This window comes from Conger conger, chromosome 17 (assembly GCF_963514075.1).
Source record: "Conger conger chromosome 17, fConCon1.1, whole genome shotgun sequence".
NCBI lineage: Eukaryota > Metazoa > Chordata > Actinopteri > Anguilliformes > Congridae > Conger > Conger conger.
The window spans coordinates 26104159-26125130 of record NC_083776.1 but is presented as its reverse complement, the minus strand read 5'-3'; the positions used below and the strand labels follow the sequence as shown (position 1 = coordinate 26125130).

Here is a 20972-nt window from a genome sequence, read left to right as displayed (position 1 = left end):
GATGGACGGGGCCTAGCTAAAGCAGATGTTGGCAGAAACAGAACAGAAACAGTATGTTCCAGCAGCAGCCTGTGTTCTCACGCTTTGCTATTCCTGGCTTGCAGTATTCCACACTTAAACCCAGCTGTTACACAGCCAATTAGAAGCAGAACTGAAATTACCTGATCCCATTCAATAACCATATAACTTCTGCTCTACTCAGGAAAAACAACGTGAACACCCACTGACATACGTGCTTGCACCCACCCACTGACAGATAAACACACTTTAAAGTACACACACGTTACAGTACCTGTGTGTGGCTGTATGTGTGTTCCAAAGGGTGCCACCAACCAATTTTATACTATATACAATGTCACCAGTGCCAAGACATTTCTAAGCAGATTATTTTTGGAGAAGGGAGTTTCTGTGTTATTATAACTTCCATCTCTGTACTTAGAGCGGTTGATTGGAGGCTGGCCTTGGGTTGCTGGGTGGGTTTTGGGTGGGTTCAGAAATTATGTCTCTGTTTCCTTTGTGGATCCAGGGAGACCGGCTTTGATGTGTGCTGTGTGCGGTAAAGAGAAAAAACTTCCCACCCAACAGCCCTCTCTCTCTCTCTCTCTCTCTCTCTCTCTCTCGCTCTCTCTCTCTGCTCAGAGTTCAGAGTAAATCTAGAGATGTGGGTGAAAATATTTCTCATAGCCCAGATTTAATTGTGTTCTTCTGGAATTGCAGCTTCTGTTGTAGCTAAATCGGGCAAACTGAACAGGGTAATTATAGACACAAGAGGAACTTGTAACTGTAGCTCTGGCCGCCTCTCCCACTTTCTCAGCCGCTTCGCCCTAAAACAAATTAAACATTGGACAGTCTGTAGTGTGTAGAACACGTAGGACCATATGCAGAGTAAGAATTGTTGTAGTCCCCGTAGTAGTTTGGACCTGGCTCTCTGAACCGTGCGTTTAGGTCAGCCTTTCAGCAACAAGTATATTGCCAATGTCAATTTTTCCAGTGGGCAGTATAAGGGCTGTTCTTGCGAATAACTCTGGATTGTTAAGCCGTTGCTCGCCCGACATCTGTAAATATATTATCTTATTTCTGGCATACGTGCTGTAGTCTGTCACCTCGTAAACCTTGGCGCACACACGCGCCCAGTTCCGTTCTGATAAGCGGCCCGTGGTTCAATAGCCTACCCTACTGCATCAGTCCAACTTCAGGAGTCTGTTGAATGGGTGCGTGTATATGCTTTCCTTTCTATTCTTTTTTTTTTACAAATTTTGAGGAGAGAAAAATGCTCCACCAGTTACGCGCGATCCTTTTTAATCGAATGGGCAGGGAGGCGGGCCGAGGCACTGACTGTAATGCGATAGCAGCGGCGCTCTAATGCTATTACACACTCACGGCTCGCACCCGCACACAAACGGAGCTGCGACCAGACCGCGGAGCGCCAGCGTGCTATAGAAGGCTTATGAGTAATATTAAAACTAAGAGGATCTTGATTTTGGATTCGCCACATGGGAGACCAGGTCCGAAGCTTTACCAACGCGCAAAATAGAGATCTGATTGGCATTATATTTAGCTCTGTGTGCTGAAGAGGACTGAAGGAAAGGGGAAATAAAATCTCCCGTGACGTTGGATTTGGAGAAATTCACACTTAAGATTTTATCTGAAGGAAAGCGTAAATCCAGTGGATGAACAACTGATCGGTTGTGGAACTACGAGACCAATGGACTATTGAACTGACTGAGTGCGCATTTAATTAAACAATTATGGAATGAAGAAACATAGTTCAGACACGATCGATTCCAATTTAAATAAGTATTTTCAGTCAATGTATCAGCATGGGGTGTTTGGATATTGCGGGATGTCCAAAAGAACTGAAATGTAACTAAATCTGTCTAAGAAAGGGGAATGCGAAGAGACGGAGGATCGTGACTCTTGTGGACCCAAGTCTCAACAGTTTCGGTGGACAAACGGAGAAATATATCAGGGCTTAACATAACGTAGAGGAGACTTGGACAGCAAGTTCTCTTCAGCAACGGAAGGGTGAAATACACCCCACAAGATGGATATGTTCATGTGGATGTTTGGATTGTTATTGGCTTTTTGTTTAACACCCAGAGTGCAAGGAGATGACGGTAAATTTTATTAAGTTGTTTGCTCTTTTACCGTCCACGGTTCGTTTGCGAATCTAGTCCGAACCGAAATACTTGCAAACATTCCATCTTGTAAATGTAAACAGGTTTAGTTGGCTGATTATCATATTTTGAATATACTACATTAGCCTTCTAGACGCTGGCCAATGTACAGCGACCAGATTCCCCTGGCAGTTTGTTTGTTTTCTTCTGTGTGTAGAAGAAATCACTTGTAGTTTATTAAGATTTATTTTCGAATAGGCCTAGTGGATAGATGACTGTGGTACAATGAAAATTCACTTACTGGCATTTTGCGTTTTACATTGAAGCTGAAGCATACAGTAGCCTGCCGCTGTTATCAGACAGGAGTAGAGAAGGCATAGCGTACTAGAAGACTGTCGCCCGCGGCATACTCGTGAGCTGTCGCCAAGTATCACGGACTGCGAACTTATCTTTATTTCTCCGCTTAGACAATTTACATGTAGACTATGCACGCGGGGTGGGGTTACTATTAGAAACAACCCACTCTGAATATGGTGTTACGTTGCTACTTAATTTATACTTGAAGGCTGGTTTTGAATTCCTAATTTAATAACCTAATCCCTATGTTCCTGAAAAGTGGGGCATTCGTAAAATCATTACCAACCATGTGTTCGGTGCGGCTGTGGTTTATAAACCGATTTTCATTATACCGAATTTGAAAATAAGCAGCATTCTTATCGCCTTTTTGTGGGTCTTCTGACGATTTACACTTGCCTATGATAACATACCTATTGAAATTCATGCTAAATCTTAATAGCCTACTTAAGAAGATTTCGATTATTGAATGGACCAAATAGTTTGAATGTCAAAATACATTTTGTAATTTATTTTTGAATCCTATCATTAACAGAATAGCACATCTGATTTATTTACAAATGATCCAGGCACCCTTTCTTAATCTTTAACCCATACCATTTCATATTTGTTATACCGGCTCGGTGGATAGCCTGTACTATAGGTTATTGATACTGAGGATGATTGGTATCTTCACACATGTATCCTAAGGATACCCCAGTAGGCTTCTTATGACAAAAACGAAAGACATAACATTATGTTGTCATCGAAACAATTGCTTGTCGCATTATTATTATTATTATTATTATTGTTATTATTAGTAGTAGTAGTAGTAGTAGTAGTAGTAGTAGTAGTAGTTGTTGTCTACAGTGTTCTGGTCGGTGGTCTGTCAAAATGTGTTGGCTCCGAGTTTCTCCCAATGGACGGTGGCTTCTGTCTTTTACTCCCAACAGGAATGCATCCCCGTTCACCAGTAGTCAAAACCTTTTGCAACTTTTTAAACTCTTACTTCTTTTCTTTCCCTACCGAAATTTTTCGCTTATTCCGACGAAGGATTCAGCTCTTTACTTAACCATTATCTATTTTGTGAAGCAAACAAACACAGGGAAGCGGGCGAAAAACAAAGTCTAGTAAACATCTGTAACTGATGTGGTGTTGGGACTTGCCTGATCTCGTGCTAAATGTTACACTTATGTTTATTGATTCTATCGCTCAAGGTTCGCGGGTTGTAAGCCAATTTCATTTCGTGGGATTGACGCACACGGCTTTCGTATGATCATCCCCAGCATCTTCTGTGGGGGAAAAATCATATATATTCCAACCCATGTTACCTGGGAAAAACTAACCCAACAGCAATGTACTGTAAAGCACTGAAAACTATAAACTGCGAACGCTTTTGTTAAATCTATGGTAGATTTATGCTGTTGGCTAATACGCGTGTAATATTATAGCGTTGTGCTTATTTTGGAAACGTGCAACACCCATTTTCACGAGTTAATGACATAACTTCCTTTGAAGAGCATCTCTACAGTCATTGAACATGAATCATTGAGAACAACATCTCAACATTCACGGAAAACACGAGCACTGTCAATCAGATACAGCACCAAACATCAAATCCTGTCCTTTTCCTTTTCTGGTGGGAGCAGTCAAAATGAACTTTGTTTACTTTGTATGAAACTCTGTCCAGTATCAGTGGCTATATTGATGCATTTTCATGCAACTGGAAGGAGATTCGTTTTGATTCCAGTAGTTTAGTGCAGTCTAAGAACAGCTCACACAAACACAAATCCTCTTCACCTGCCTTTGCTGCCCTGTCCCTCAGCAACACCCTGTCCATCAGTGGCCACCAGGTTATCTGCAATCGGCATACATTAGTATTCAGCAGGGTAGTTAAATGAGGGACTGTTTTGTTTAAGAGAGATTCTAAAGATTGTCTGGCTTGACATGCATGCTAAATTTATAAAGGTTTTGTTGTTACCCTGTCAGTTTTTCATTCTGATCCATCATTTTACCTGCACTGCCTTGCGCCTTATTTGTTGAATACCCCCTCCTTCTCTGGAGTGTTACAGCCACTTTCCTCTCTGCTGTTCCTCTGTGTTTTTCCACTGAGCTAATGCAAGTCACCTGCTGAAGCCTGGGACTCTCCCTCTGTGCGGGTGCGTGTGTGCGTTTCATGTGCGAGTCTGAGTGTGCGTGTTGGACAGGGGAGAACTTGGCCTGCTAGCTCTTGTTGCTGATGAATGGCAGATGTGGATCTGCCATTAGTGTCCTGTGTTTGTGTCCTGCACAGATACAGGCAACACTGTGCTTCTCTTTACAGACACAGGCAACACTGTGCTTCTCTTTACAGACACAGGCAACACTGCTTCTGTTCATAGACACTGGCAACACTGTGCTTTTCTTTATAGACACAGGCAATACTGTGCTTCTGTTCACAGACACAGGCAACACTGTGCTTCTCTTTACAGACACAGGCAGCACTGTGCTTCTCTTTACAAACACTGGCAACACTGTGCTTCTGTTCACAGACACAGGTAACACTGTGCTTCTCTTTACAGACACAGGCAGCACTGTGCTTCTCTTTACAAACACTGGCAACACTGTGCTTCTGTTCACAGACACAGGCAACACTGTGCTTCTCTTTACAGACATAGGCAACACTGTGCTTCTCCCCTGCCCAGAGAGGCAACAGCATACTCCCTTCCTGTTCAGACACAGGCAATGCTTTGCGGGTCTCCTGGACAGACACAGGCCTGCCTGAGCTTCTAGATGAATGGCACATGCACAGTGGCAGTTTGAGAGATAGTTAGAAGGACTGCATGTGTCCAACTATCCAGATGGGGCTGTATTTTCTTTGTGGAAATAACCAAGATCAACAACAAAACATGTCTTCCTGCCCGGTGATCATCAGAGCAGTGCCAAAATCCAAGTGGAGGCAGACACAGTAAAATCAGAGCAACCCCAGAGGGTCTGTGTTAACCATACACTGTAATCCAGTGTTCTCACAAATGCAAAACAAAAGAGCTCCCTTTGTGTCTCAGTAATATCCATTTTAGACACGCTTTTTTTTTTTGCATTCCATTGCATCACAATTTATTTGTGGCAATTGAAAAATGTTGTGCTTCCACTACAGAAAGAAATGTAATATGTTCGCTCTGTAAGCACTTTATTAGGTATTTATTAGGCTTATTTTTTAGACTTATTAAGTCTTCTGCTGCTGTAGCCTATCCACTTAGAGGTTTGACGCATTGTGTGTTCAGAGATGCTCTCCTGGATACCACTGTTGTAATGCGTGGTTATTTGCATTTCTGTCACCTTTCTGTCAGCTTCGACCAGTCTGGCCCTTCTCCTTTGACCTCTCTCATTAGCAACGCGTATCTGCCCGCAGAACTTCTGCTCACTTGATGTTTTTTGTTTTTCGCACCAACAATCATTCCATGGTCAAAGTCACTTAGATCACAATCCCCATTCTGACATTTGGTCTGAAAAACAGCAGAACCTCTTGAGCATGTCTGCATGCTTGTATGCATTTATTTTCTGCCAAATGATTGGCTGATTAAATATTTGCATTAGTAAGCTGGTGTACAGGTCTACCTAATAAAGTGGTCACTGAGTGTCTTTTTTAAGCAAACAAAACAAGGTGACATTTTATTCTTGCGAGGTGCAGAGGACAGTAAGAGGTTGAAGTGATGAGATGTGGAAAAACTACAGTGCATTACATTTCGGCTTTCAGCAAGGACTCTTATCCAGAGCTGATCAAACGCGCCTATCAGGAGGAAATACCTCGCAAATGAAACGCATTCAATAAATGCACAGCTGCATCCTCTTTGCTCTTCTACTCAGAGGTGGCATGGAAGCCAGAACAACATTTAGACTTATCTAATGAAGGGGGGTGTTCATGTACGGAATGCACTAAGCTGTGGAACATCACATGAGACGAGATCAGCATAGATGAGCACATTGTGTTGGTGTCAGGCCTGAGCGAGGTTGAAACCTGACCAGCTAGTATGCCGTTGTGGTCCACCAGCCTGCAAACCAATTGCGCAGCTGTTGTGTGATCTCAGGCACGCCCTCTCCCCTGGACGGCAGCTGAATGATATTCCTGGTTTGGAGGAGGTGAAATGGGGTTTTTTGGATGTGCTGAATGGCGGGGAGAGCTGGCAGATTTGCTTTGATAGACTCTGAGCTGCAGGTCAGCGGTCAGTTCCTGTGAAGCCCTCCCTATCAATCACTGTTCACTTCCTTTGAAGTCTTTCCTGCCAGTTGCTGCTCACTTCCTCTGGGTTCTTTGTGGAAATGGCTGCTCCCTTCCTTCCAGACAACCACTGCTCTCGTCCTCTTCCCACAATATCCAGACTCTCTCGGTCTGTCTGTGTCTGTCTGTCTGTCTGTCTGTCTACGATAAAGGGCACTACACACTGAAGCTGCTCAGATTTTGGTATGGAATGGATGATTTTTTCGATGAAATCTTCCAACCGCCTTGGTGTCATCCGTGACCCCTCAGATAGCAGGTTACTTCCTGCCCCAGTTATGGAGCACATCTGATAGGGAGGATGTTACTCCATGGAGGGGAATATAAGTGTATCATAATGTTTGTAGACTGCTCACCAGTACAAGAGCTACTTAGCCTAGAACTGTCCCTCTGGGCCTTGTGCATGTGGTTATGGATGCAGGGAAGTGTGGATAGCTGTTGCCTTCATTCTGTGGGTGTGTCATCATGTCTGAACTCTAACTCTGTTTTTTTCTTTGCTCAGAGACGGTGTGTGGGGGACACGTAGATGCCAGTGATGCAGGGTACATTACCTCCCCAGGGTACCCCCATGAGTACCCCCCACACCAGAACTGCGAGTGGGTGATCACTGCCCCTGAACCGTCCCAACGCATCGTACTCAACTTCAACCCCCACTTTGAGCTGGAGAAGCTGGACTGCAGGTGAGGAGAGAAGGGGCTTTACTCTGGGGTTTAGTGGCTGGAGTTGGGGCCTGGACTCTGGGGTTTAGTGGCTGGAGTTGGGGCCTGGACTCTGGGGTTTAGTGGCTGGAGTTGGGGGCTGGACTCTGGGGTTTAGTGGCTGGAGTTGGGGCTGGACTCTGGGGTTTCGTGGCTGGAGTTGAGGGCTGGACTCTGGGCATTTGAGACAGGAGCAGGGGCTGGACTGCGTGTCTGAGACGGGAGGGAAGGGGCAGGGCTTTGGGCTTCAGTGGTAGGAGATTGTGAGGGGGTGGTCACGGTACAGATCACCGACGGCTTTACTTGCCTGGGACTCATATATACATCAGCATCAACGGCAATCAGCAACCAGTCATTAAAAGTATTGAGATTTGTGCATCTCATTAGATTTATCAGGGTTTCTACTGCACTCTGCTGATCAGTGACGGAAGTGCATGTGAGCATACTGGCCTGTGTCAGGGAAGCTGACCAAACCAAACCTCATCTCTGGGCCAGCACACAAAGCTATGCACGGGCCATCTTATATGAGTGACCTCTCATTGACTGAGGAATCTGGGCCACACCCATGAAAGACAAACTGACATACAGATATAAAAATATCTAGCAATGTCTAGCGATGAGAACAAATCTAGGCTTGTGATTTAGTTGTATATTATCTGAGTGTGATAATATAACCCAATGTGAACGCCTTGGTGTCATCCGTGACCCCTCTTCCGTGACCCCTTCTTCCAGCTGAGCCTGTGAATGAGACTGCCATGGCATTGGCTGGAACCTCAAGCTAAGAACAAAGAGTCTGTATTTTTATTTATCCACTCCAGTGGAAAGCTAGGGCTGGCAAGTTACACTGACCCAGCTAACTGCCAGATGTGATGAGGAATCATTCCGGAGCTGATATGAATTATGGTTTCCGTGGGGATGATGATGACAGCTGAGGAGAGATGGAGAGGAAGTCAGAGTAGGGAAAAGGGGGAGGAACGATGTGGAGTTGGCAGCCTTTGTGGGGAAGTACACTCGACGTTGGCAGCTCCAAGCTGCGGGGACATCTTTCCTCCAGGACACAGTTAATACAGGAAACTAAAATAACGTGTTGCTATGACCGCATCATTTACCAACAAATGTATGAGATTGAGTGTCCATATTCAGGGTCCTTCTCAGTGTCTGTCAATGATAGTTTATTTTGAACTGTAGAAACAATAAATACAATACCACCCATTAAATACAGTTAAGTGATGAGTGAAGACTATAATAACCACAAACAGTTGTGATTATTTTGTGTCTCATGATGATAATAAAAATGGGCAACAGGAATTTTTCATTTGGTCTCCCCGACTGCGCAGCAAGCAAGCACCACCGTTGTTTTCAGCGATTTCACATTGGCACAATAGTCTGCTAGCAGGACCATTTACCAGTTAGCTTTTTTTAAGGGCTGATCCTTATCTTGAATGCTTTGTCTCTGATTTGTCCACTAGTGCACCACTTTCAAATTGCTGGCTGTCATACGGCTGTGCTCATTGTGGGCAGCTAGTGGACCACTGTATTTTTTTTGTTGGATGGTTGGTTTGGTTCACAGTCCTGAAACCGGCTCTGCTTTGAAGTCTGCCTTTTCTCCATCTCCTGAGGGGTTTTATGTTTCTTTTAGTTTCATCATTTGTATGCACATTATTTAACTGACATGAAGCGGTCGTCCATAACCGAAGAATTTTGTAAACTTCTTTGACGTGCCTTTGCTGAAGTGGGAGTATAGCTGATGAAAGTTTTAGTTGTTGTTGAGATGACTGTCTCGTGGGCTTTCAGACGATGGGAAAAGTTGGAAAAGGGAAGTTTGTAAACGTGTGTTTGGTGCCAGGCTGTGTGTTCTGCTCTGCTCTGCCTGCTGTGCTGCCTGATTGGCGATGGAAACAATCTCGCCTCCTCTAAAAAGGACCCTCCCTCGAGAAACAAACCTGTTTTTTTAGCTCCATTAGTAAAGAGAACTTTGCATGAACACGAGCGCAAACATACTTATTTATTTATTGCCTGCGACACATTGTTTTGGCCTTTTTCAGACTGATTTGTGGCAATTTTTTTTTAGGTTCTGAAGAATAATTGGAAAAAAGTTGTGTTGTATTGTTTTGTTACCCATCTGCTGTTTAGTGCAACTGGCTATGGTAGCTGCACCACAATAGAAGAGAGAAACTGTTTTTTGATAACCTGTAATTGAGGATATTTTTGCTGTTTAAAATCCTATAACAGATGTCTGTGCTGGCATTGATATCCTGTAATAGTAGGTAACACTAGTGTTTGTGTGTTGGTTATCCCATAACTAAAGGTAACATTGGCATTTGACAGCTTAATACTGGTGTTTGATATTTTTCATCAGAAAGTAACACCGCTGTTTCATATACTTTCTGAAATAAAACTATGGTAAGGGCCTAAAAAGCTTCAAATGCTTGTCAATGGGGTGGTACCCTATAGGTGAATAAAATTGTACCCCTGGCTAGTCATTTGTAATGAATTTTTCCTTGGAAAAGATACTCATTAGTACCCAAATAAAACATTATTGCACTTTCATAGTACATTTGAGATATTTGTTCTATGAAGCAGAAAATATTACCTGCGCAACCTTCATTTCTGAGTGTCAGGAAACACTGGTGTTTTATATGTTGCAACAGGGTAGCACTGGTGTTTGATATCCCAGCGCGGAAGGTAACACTTGTGTACAATATCTTGTAGCAGAAGGTTACACTGGCAGACAAAAATATTTTGTAGCAGAAAGTAGCACTGGTGTTTGATATCCTGTAGCTGAAGTGTGTTTGATATCCTATTGCCGGAGGTAATGCTAGTGTCTGATATCCTGCTGCAGAAGGTAACAGCGCTATTTGGAATGTCTTCAGCCCTCTCAGAGACGGGCAGCAGTGAAGACTGGAGGGAGGTTGTCTCTGGAAAGTGGTCTGAAAAAGGGCTGTGCGTCTGTGCATCCAATCCTGGTTAGTGGAAGCTGAATGGCTGACCTTCCATTAGACCCTGCATACCTCTCTCTGAACTCTGGCACCCGATGACCCTGGAGCTGCCCCAGGAAGAGTAGCTCTCCCCAGGGAGGAGAATGTGGGTCTCAGGGGTGACGAGCAGATAAGTATGGTAGATGACTAATGATATATGATTGTAGGTGACTAAAGATATCTGATTGTAGGTGACTAAATATATGTGATTTCAGGTGACTAAGGATATCTGATTGTAGGTGACTAAAGATATCTTATTGTAGGTGACTAAGGACGTCTGGGTGGAATGGATTGTCACAGTATCTTGGTGAAGATGACTGAGGATATCTGTCATTCAGTTTTAAAAAATGTGCAATATCAATTTGAGGCTATTTCACCCAGCACAAGTCTGCTGGCTTCCCACTAATTAAAAATGACATCCAGCTAATATCTTCGGCAAAATGTGGCGTGATCTGCTCCATTTTGGTTCCACGGTTTTTGCTGATTCGAGAAATATAAAGTAAACAAACAAGCTGTTGCAAAATCTAACTGAATTCATATAGTATGTTTACTAATGCTGAGGATTAAAGTATTATAAATGCTGGTGTCATTGATTAAAGAACACAGTGGTATTTTGTGTTCCTCTGGCACAGCTCTGATTAGTGGGTGTCGCCACCAACAAGTTTCTTGTTTCTCTCTCACCATCTTTCTCTTTGCTTTTCTCTGACTATCAGAGGGCTGCATTACGCTGCCAAAAAAATAATATTATAACTGTAGTTCTAATAATTAGTTAACCTTTTGGTGCTTGCAGGATTTCTCTATGCAGGAAAAACCCTTGATATCTCGGTGCAGGTGACTGAGGTTATCTGGGTATAAGGAGCTGTGGCGATATCTGGTTGTAGGTGACTGAGAATATCTTGGTGTAGGTTACTGACACCTCAATCCAGTGTGCCAGTACATATTGTCAATCTGGCCTAGTTCTCTATCTTGGATTTCTTCTGAAACACCTAAACACCATGCTGTGGGGAACTGGTGGGAATGGTCATTTTATCATAGCTGTGTAAATATGTCTGGGTTTCCCCAGACAGTCAGTAATCCATCATTGTGATAACACTTTCAATTGTAGAGCAGTTAACGCCTGTTGATAATTATGTCGATGACTGCTAGCTTAAGGCTTGAATGGCGACAGAGATGGCTGTTGTTTTCAAATCTTGGGCTCACACAAATATTCCAAAGCGGTTGCTTGTTGCCCTAATGGTAACAAAGTGTGTCTAAAGGGTGAAAATAGCAACCCACGCTGCCTTTGGTTTTGATCCTTCACAGGGATGCCTTTGTTGGGCTGAGGGTTTCAGTGAGCGTGACCAAGAGTCTCAGACCATAGAAGGTCAGGAAGGCTGAGGCTACAGGGTAGAGAATTTAGCGAAGCTCCAGGCTACAGACCAGTTTCTGTATGTGGCGCCAATTTGTGGTATGGTTGCAATTGCTTTCCACACTTTGTAGGCATTATTTGATGACATGTCTGTAATTTCACAGTGGCTTTACCGTATCGGCAATGCAGATGTCAGTATTGTGAATGAGGGCGGAGCCTGGACTGGGTGTGAATGACAGTGGGGCCTGCGTAGGGGCAGAACTACAAGGATACATTTGCCTCTTTTTACGCCCTGCTAAATCCCACGTTTGCCGGCGAAAGGTGAAATGTGAAAAGGTCATTCCGCGTTATGCGACCTGAGAATTACACGGGTTAGATACGGTTTGGCTTGCATGAGGCAGACACCCTGTTTTTCTGTTCCTTCACCCTGCCTGTTGACTGGTCCAGCTCTGCATGCCTGTAGATGGTGTTAACGCAGGCTCCTAGCATCCTACCGCTGACAGGACTGTGCCTGCAAGCCATCCCATCATTCATATATACTGAAAATAAATCATATATATTTATGTATCTGAGGAGCAATCTGCACTTCCTTGATCTGTAAAGGGCATGAATATGAACTTGCTCCTATCTCAGTTCAGTTCAGTTTGCTGTCTGGGTTTATCTCTCGCTATCTCCCCTTCTTGCTCGCTCACGCTCCCTCTGTCCCCCGGTCCCCTCTCTCTCCCTTCCCCCAACTCTCTCCTTATGGAAATGTGCGTAAGGTTTTATCCTTCTCTTTCAGAAAGATTAATCCTGTCTGAGTATTTTATCCGCGCAGTTTTAATAAGTTTTAATAAGCCGGTAGTGTTAGTGTAATATCCTCCCTGTCGCCGTAGACGCAGTGAAAAAGGCTGCACATCCGTGAGTCAGGCCTTTATTATTGTTCTATAATGAGAACAGACGTTTTTTTTCCCCCCCTTGTTATTAATATTTGTGAGTGGGGATGAGAAGCGGTGAGAACAGCACAGCGTGCTGCGTTTCTGCTGTAGCCTGGCTGGCTCCAGTGTCCAGGACAAGAACCATATGGTGCTGACACCACTCAGGTGGTGCCGGCGTGTATTTTCCACACGTTGTGAAAGCACTTAGGTGTTAGCGTGTCCCTGAGCCAAGAAGAGGAGGCGCATCTGACCCGTGTAAAACGCAGTTTCCACGAAGGGTCATTTTCAGTGCTGATTACTCGCTGAGTTTCACCATCTTGTTCACGTGTCAGTTACTATCCTCCCAGTGTAGGCTACAGCAGCAGACGTATAAAAAAGAAGTCTAATAAATACCTAATTAAGTGCTCACTGAGTGTACATGCAAGATCACGTGCGATAAGTAGTGTTCACTGGGACACAATTGGTCCAGATGGTTGTGCATGTTGTATGTCTACTGTATTGGTGTATAGTGGAAGTGACCATGCCAATAATTATATTCATTTTGAGAGTCCAGTTTTTTTATGCTAGCATTACGAAGATAACATCCATATCGAGCCAACAGTCACAACGCTGAGCGTGGGTTGGTAAATAAACTTGTTTGAGGTTGGAACACGAAAATATCCTCCCTCCCTCGCACCCTGATCTTGGCTGGGGACAGAGTGTATGTGTCGATTTCACACCCTGATCTCAGCTGATAGGAGAAAGTGTGTGTGACAGATTGAAGGTGCCCTCAGACTGCAGTGGTCAGTAAAAAAAGTGTAAGTGCAAAAGCAAGTGTAAAACCATGGCGCTAGCCTACCAGGCTGCCAAAGGGAGTGCCCTTCGTCAGACCATCCACACTAGCCAGGCCCCTCCGTACCAAAACCTTTGGATATCCAGACCAGGGAATTTTTGCACTAGTGTTTGCTTTGTAAGTTTCTCTGAATGAGATCATCTAATATATGCCAGTAAAATAAAGCTGTCTCAACACAGAACAGAATAGCACAGTGCAGAGGAAAATGACCCCTCACACTTTAGCTCCTTGAGTTTTCTCTTTGGAACAGATATGTTGCTGTTCTGTGTTAGCGATAGCATCGTTGCTTGCTTTTCGCTGTGCGCTACTTGAGTTTTCCCTATGAAACAGACACGTTGCTGTTCTGTGTTAGCGATAGCATCGTTGCTTGCTTTCCGCCGTGCGCTACTTGAGCCAGCAGCAGTGCAGGCCTGTGTCGCCAGAGGGCTGGGATGACGTGGCTCTGCGCTGGCTTCACCGGGGAAGCAGGGCGTGAGCTGCCTGACGCAGGTGTGAAAAACACAGGGTGTGAAAGGCAATTAACTGGCACGGTGTGTGAGGGCGCAGTGCACTGTCGCCGGCCTGGTCATGACAGACACGCTCCTTAGAGAGAGCTGTCTTCCACACACCTGGGGAATCGCTGCCCTCTGTTTATAGAGATGTATACAGAGAGCAAAGGGAGGAAGCAGATCACCAAAAACATTGAAATAGTTACTGTTATTAAAGTTGTTTAATGAAATGGTCATTGCTTAACGGTTCTCTAATGTATATGATTTTGTTATGTTTGACATAAATTAATGCTTCGGCTATATCTATCCAAATAAGCATATTTGAAAGAGAGAAGAGCACTGAACTGAAACGAGCACCCTAAAAGAGCAAAAAACAGTGAGGTAAACATTTGGTTTTCCTAGAACACGAATAAAAGCGGTGCATGTATATATGGAGCTCAGCAGCACCGATTACGAGATTGTTGATAAGTGACCAAGCACAATAAAGCAAAAACCTGTTTGCGCAACTGACAACCCGCTTAGCTGATAAGAGTTTAATAAATATTGAATACATTCTTAGTGTGCGTGTGTGGATTTTGAAATGCCCAGCATCTACACAAATCCCATAATTGGTGCTGGTGAGCTCAGAAACACTGAAATCTGTGTATATTCAGAATTGTTGAATTGTTTCCAAAATAATCAAGATAAACTCAGAATTTGAGCGGCTATAAAAAGGCAGAAGACCCAAATTGCAATTTATTATGGTCTTTAACTAATTGAAGGACAGTGAATGTGACACTCACACTCACACAACTCCAGTCATTCTCAGGCTGGTAAAGCACGTAACTGAATCCAAACAGAGCCAGCTGGGTAATCAGCCCCACTGCCCAGAAGGAAGTTCATGAGAGCAGGCTTGATGTGGCCATAGAGACCAGATGCAGGAGGTAACTTTATAGCTAATCCACAACCACCACCCACAACAAAAAGTAAAGAAAAAAAACAATAGCACTGATTCGTCCAAGTTATGCGTTTCCTTGGCATGTGTGCGTAGCAGCCATGGCCATACAGACAGTTGTAAAGCTGCTTTCCAGACCCATTACATTACATTACATTATTGGCATTTGGCAGACACTCTTATCCAGAGCAACGTACAGTTGATTAGACTAAGCAGGAGACAATCCTCCCATGGCAAATCTTATTGTGGCTACACCGGGGATCAAACCACAAACCTTGCAGGTCCCAGTCATGTACCAGTCATGTACCTTAACCACTACGCTACAGACCCATGGAGGGTTGTTGCTGTGGCAATATCCCATGAAGCCCATGGGTGATTTTTATCCAGCCCAAAGCCCCACTCTATTCTCCTGGGCCTGGAACAAAAGGACACAAGCTCTGTCCTCTGTCTGTGGCATAATCTCACCAGCTTCTTCCTCAGAGCTCAGTCACCCAGAACAGTCACTCCTACCTTCTGAACTGCTGTCCTTCGCTGACATTTTGGTGTACTTACACATCCATCCGATGGAGGACATTGGTGTGGAGTTGGTACCACCTTTGCCACAAGCAAGGTCTGCTGTCAGCATGTCAGGCTTTGGGACTACTGTCTCAGGAGGCCCTCTTGCTTGTGAAATCCCACCAGGTGAGCGAAGGCCTGCAGCGTGCGACCATGTGACCACATGAACGCATGTTCAGGGAATCAGAGCGGAATCCCACACTCCACATCGAGCTCTGTGTCAATCTCATCACTGCTTTTTGTTTTGCTAACTTCTTTATCTAAATGGTAAATGGACTGCATTCAAATAGTGCTTTTATCCAAAGTGTTTTACAATTGATGCCTCTCATTCACCCATTCACATACACACACACTCACATAACAATGGTGGCTTGTCGCCATTCAAGGCACCAACCATCTTGTCAGGAGTAATTGGGGGTGAGGTGTCTTGCTCAGGGACACTTCGACACGTCCAGGGTAGGGGATTGAACCATTTTGTCCTGTTCTAAAATTTGATGAATGCTCATGAACAGACCGCCGGGGCCTGCCCGCTAATGGAATCAGCTATGCCATTTACCATAGCAGCCAGTGGGCCAGGGAAGCAAGGTGTGATGATTTTTCAGCCCAGGAATTACTCACATGAAGCATGTGAGCTCTGAGATCCAAAAGCACCAAAATCCAGCAAACCCTGTGGCCCTCCAGGGCTGGGGTTTGAAATCCCTGCACTACGTGATTATGGCATTGGGACACTACATTAATCGTGGCTGTAGTGTAGTTAGTCATTGTAAATGTTTTTTTTTTTTACAGGAGCATTGTGGTTTGGCCCACTGTACTGGGGTTTACTGCAGGAGAGAATGGATGGCCCATTCAGGCTGGCTCCCTGGAAATCTGTCTCATTAGCATGACAGGGGAATGAGAAAGATGCTACTGTGCATCCAATTGTCTGTTTATTTGGTTCAATAGACTTTCGCCCTTTGTGGTTTTGTCTACGTTATGACTAGTGCTTTCATTTTGTCTTTGGAATGGGAGGGTGAAGACACAAAGGACCATCATTGGCTCTGCATTGTGAACAGAGACACTCAGCTTAACGGCCCTTATCATCACGGTACAGAGTAGTCGTTTGTTTTAATTCATCTAGGCAGTGCTTGTTATACTCTGGTGCAAACTGTTAGATGTTTATTGCTTGGTTGTCGGTGATGTCAGCGGTCCACGTGAGAGTGAGAGGAAAGAGAGCTTATTACTGCAGTGTTTTCCAAATGTACAGTATGAATCAAAGGTTCCTAACTCACTGGAGATGCTGCGAGCTCCTAATAGCCATGGGATTTTCATAGCCATGCAGGCCTAATCCCAAAAGTACAGAGCAGACCTGTCTATGTGCTTCTCCGGTAACAGCTGTAATTAGGGCCTTCCTGCATTGTTGGTTCTAGTTTTCCTGTTTTTAAGAGGATTGATTTGACACATTATCACTGCTGCCGCCCAGTGGAAGGCCTGGTACTGTACATAGCGTTCTTTTTTTGTATGAAATCCGCAGTTTCAGTTGCTTGCTTTGCACAGAGAGGTTAACAGGCTTGAAAAGGAAAGGATGCGTTTGAGCAGACCATGTGAATAATACACTCACTGGGCTCGTTATTTATTTAGACTTATTTTTTAGTCTTATTGTTCTCCTGATGCTGTAGCCTATCTACTTAAAAGGTTTGGTGCGTTGGGTGTTCAGAGATGCTCTTCTGAATACCACTGTTGTAATGCGTGATTATTTGCATTACTGTCACCTTCCTGTCAGCTTTGACCAGTCTGGCCCTTCTCCTTTGATACTCTCATTAGCAATGTAGTTTTTCCCACAGACCTGCTGCTCACTGGATGCTTTTTGTTTTTCGCACCACTCTGCTTACTCTAGAGACTGGTCTGCTTGAAAATCACAGCGGATTAGCAGTTTCTAAGATACTCAAACCACCCTGTCTGGCACCAACAATAATTCCACTGTCAAAGTCACTTACGTCACGTCTTCCCTATTCTGACATTTGGTCTGAACAACTGCTGGACCTCTTGACCACATCTGCATGCTTTTATGCATTTAGTTGCTGCCACATGATTGACTGGTTATGTATTTGCATTAACAAGCTGGTGTACCGGTGTACCTAATAAATTGCTCACTGAGTGTATACTTAAAAACTAACTGGATAAATACTGTTAAAATGTTTTTCAAGTTAAATATTTGACCCAGGTATGGTGCTTAAAATCACCTGTAACTTTCTGCTATCTCTCCCTCCTCTCTCTCTGCTGCCATCTTTCTATCTCTGGGGCAGGTATGACTTCATTGAAATCCGGGATGGGAACTCTGCCTCTGCTGACCTGCTGGGGAAGCACTGTAGCAACATTGCCCCACCTGCCATCATCTCTTCTGGCCCTGCCCTCCACATCAAATTTGCTTCTGACTACGCCCATCAGGGGGCCGGGTTCTCGCTGCGCTATGAGATCTTCAAGACAGGCGAGTATCCCATTGCAGAGTCTTGGGGTTCTGGACAGGGTGGAATTGTGGGAAATGTAGTCTCACTGATGTACAGTTAGTTTTCCAAAAACAACGGCAGCTCAGAAACTTCACGGTGTCACTCAGCTTCTGTTTCAGGGCATTTTCTGGAATTCAGCTGCAACCTAGTTGAATTTTGACAGTGTGTAACAGGAAGTAGGTGTGTCTTTAGCAGAGTGTGAGTGGAGATGTAGGGGAGGAGCTTCTTCTGAGTGTTGCATGAAATGTTATTTGTCTCTTAGTGCCCATGTGTTTACATGCACAGTCCTTCCTGGAAATGTTGTGATTGGCTGCTGAAAGTAGGGAATCCCACTCAGTGGCTATGATGCTAAGTTTTTTTAGTTGTGTTGTGATGTTGCAGAATGTGTGGAAGCATTGACCGTACCTGATCCTGTATGGCCCCGACCCACTGCTCCGGGGTTCCCCAGGACCTCCATTGGGGGCACTTCAGACTGCCGTAAAATTCATTAACATCAAGGGGCCGAGCCAAGAAAACAAACGGCTTTCTGGGGGGAAAAATCTGGTTTCAGCCCCAGAAAGCATTCCTGGAATGTCTGTTTAATTGGGTTGTGATCTCATTTCCCTGGGGTGGGTCGGTGGGAGGGAGGGCACGGGTGTTGGTGCATGATTGAGTAGGGGGAGAGGTGGGGGACGGGGTTAGTTACACCCATAACACAACCCCAAGCAAGAAGTAGAGTGTATTGTTCCATCATAAACAAGGGAAAACCTTTGCAAAACTATCTTGTTCTGAGATCAGTTACAACTACATTATTGCAGCTTCAAAATGTAATTTATGAACTAGTAATTATTATGCAGCTGGCAGGGCCTTGGCTGTCATCACAGTGGAATTAACTTGATCTGGCTGTGCTTTAAGGGCAACAAAAACTACGTGTGTGGTGTGTGTGAGTGTGTGTGTGCGTCGAGTGAGTTTGTGTGTATTCTTGCGTTGGAGTGTAATGTTTATAAATTAGATTTCCTATTTGTCACTGTCTCTGGAATAGAGAACCTTACCCCCTCAAAGAGTTATAGCCTCCTATAATTCTTTTAACAAGTTGCCAAATGTCTCTAAAGGCCAATGTTTAGGAGTTTGAGAGGCTGTGCATTTTTTGTGATGCAGAGGCCTCTCTCTGGACTCTCGGATACGTACACAGCTCTCTGGATGACAGACTGCATCTTGTCCATGCTCTCCTCTTAAACTCTGCTGCCCTGCTGAATGTCTCCGAAAATATTTCATTGTATTACTAGTAATGGCCATAGCATAGCATTTTTACCACACCAATGTACAATATTTGGCTGTGAACAACCTTTTATTTTCTTGACACTGGCAACATTGAGTGAAATTGCCTGTCTCTGAAATAGGATTCTGTGCCCCCCTAAATGTGGGTGTATTATTCCAGTTCATGAGACCATTGGGATATTCTTATATCTTTTCTTTACAAATATTTAATATTTCATGTATTTCCTTTTATTTCTGCTCTCTGGCTCAAAATGTAGTTATAATCTGCTTCAGAATTGTGTTGTCGGTTTAATCGGTGGTCCACGGTGGGATTGTGTCCGGGGAGATCTGGTTCCTCGGGAAGGCCTTGGCGTTTGTGGCACCAGAGCCTTTCTGTGGAAGTGCAGGAGAAGGCCAGCTCACTCTGCAGACATCGCTGCGGGCATTTTTATGAACCTGCAGAACGTTTTTTTTTTTTTTTTTACACAGTTCAATTCATTTTCTTTTGGGCTTTTGTCCCAGCTTTGTAATTCAGGGTGTGTTAGTGGGCCCATATTTCACTTCTGCGGCTCAGGGTTGGAAATAAACCATAGGTAGATTTTTATTGTGCCTTGGGTTTTTGCTGAATTGTTTTTTTGTGGCATAGACGGGCTCTGCATCTGTTTAAGAGTATTGATAGCCAGTCTGATGCCCCCTGAAGCACTCATTTCCTTACGCAGAGCAGCTGAAGTGGTGCAATGCGGTGTAATGTTTTGACTTTGGTAACTGCTTGCCTGGGATTTCTCTTGACCATGGTAATTCAGTTCTAGTCCAGATTGACTGACAGTGTCCATGTCCGACAGTACTGCTGTAAAATGATTGGGTTTTGCTGTAGTCTCAGCTCTGTGGTTGACACTCGGGTTGGGTTGCATGTACGGGCTAGCGCATGCATTTTAATAACATGAAGCGTATTTCTCAAACCTTATTAGCTGTTGATTCATCTACTGTAAATATGAAACAATGTTGTACTCAAGGCACAACTCCATACCACCCAGCTCTGTAATTTCCGGTTTTCATTCTGCATTTTAGTAGGTAAATATTATACCTATATTCTTGTAATAAACAATCCCCACACCACCACTCTGAATATAAATTTGAATGGGAATACTCCTGCTAAATTGTACCTTCTTTTTTTTTTGCTAAATTGTTGTGTTTTATTAGTGGGTTATGGTTATGGTCTCTCTGTTTCCCTTTCTCTCTTTGAATAGAGCTGAAAAGATGACGATTGAAAGCATCAAGATGCCCTTTGAGCAATTCCATTTCTCCCTCTCTTCCAAATGGCCTCCCCACACCCCACCCTAAAGCAGAAGCGTGGATAACTGCTCCTCCCGTAATCCGTCCTGTTGAGTAGTGAGATGGCACCCAGGCCCGCCTGTGTTAAAACCGAACTCTAGCTCCACCCAGCCCCAGGCTGTGCCAGTCACGTGATGCCGTTGCTACAGCGACTGCAGGAAGACAGTCACATCCCTCCCCACTGCTCTGCCGCTCCACTCCCGTCTCAGAGTACATGGGAAGGGCCAATGGGGGTCTTGCCCTCCAATTGCCCCCACCCCGAGCCTCTATTGGTGTTGCTACTGTCCTGGCCCCTCCCATTACTACCCCAATCAGTCTCAGATCCTCCTGAAATTGCCCCTGATCCTGAGCAGATTTTACCTTGGCTACAGTCCCCTCGCTGCACGTGGTGTGCCTGATTCTCTCCAGTAGAGCAGAGTGCCCTTAATCACTGATATCTGAAATGAAAATAAATGGACTTGCAGGG

The 20972-nt window shown here is 44.3% G+C and overlaps 1 protein-coding gene across 2 annotated transcripts in view; it reads left to right on the top strand.

Moving 5' to 3' along the window:
* Nucleotides 1-1451: 1451 nt before the first annotated feature.
* LOC133116457 (neuropilin-2-like) overlaps nt 1452-20972 on the top strand; it is a 45269-nt gene continuing 25748 nt past the window's right edge. For both annotated transcript variants that reach the window (XM_061226007.1, XM_061226006.1), the window contains exons 1-3: nt 1452-2117; nt 7208-7385; nt 17738-17919. In XM_061226007.1, the coding sequence (XP_061081991.1) occupies nt 2045-2117; nt 7208-7385; nt 17738-17919 (433 nt within the window). In that variant the 5' untranslated portion in view covers nt 1452-2044. The remainder of the gene's footprint in view (nt 2118-7207; nt 7386-17737; nt 17920-20972) is intronic.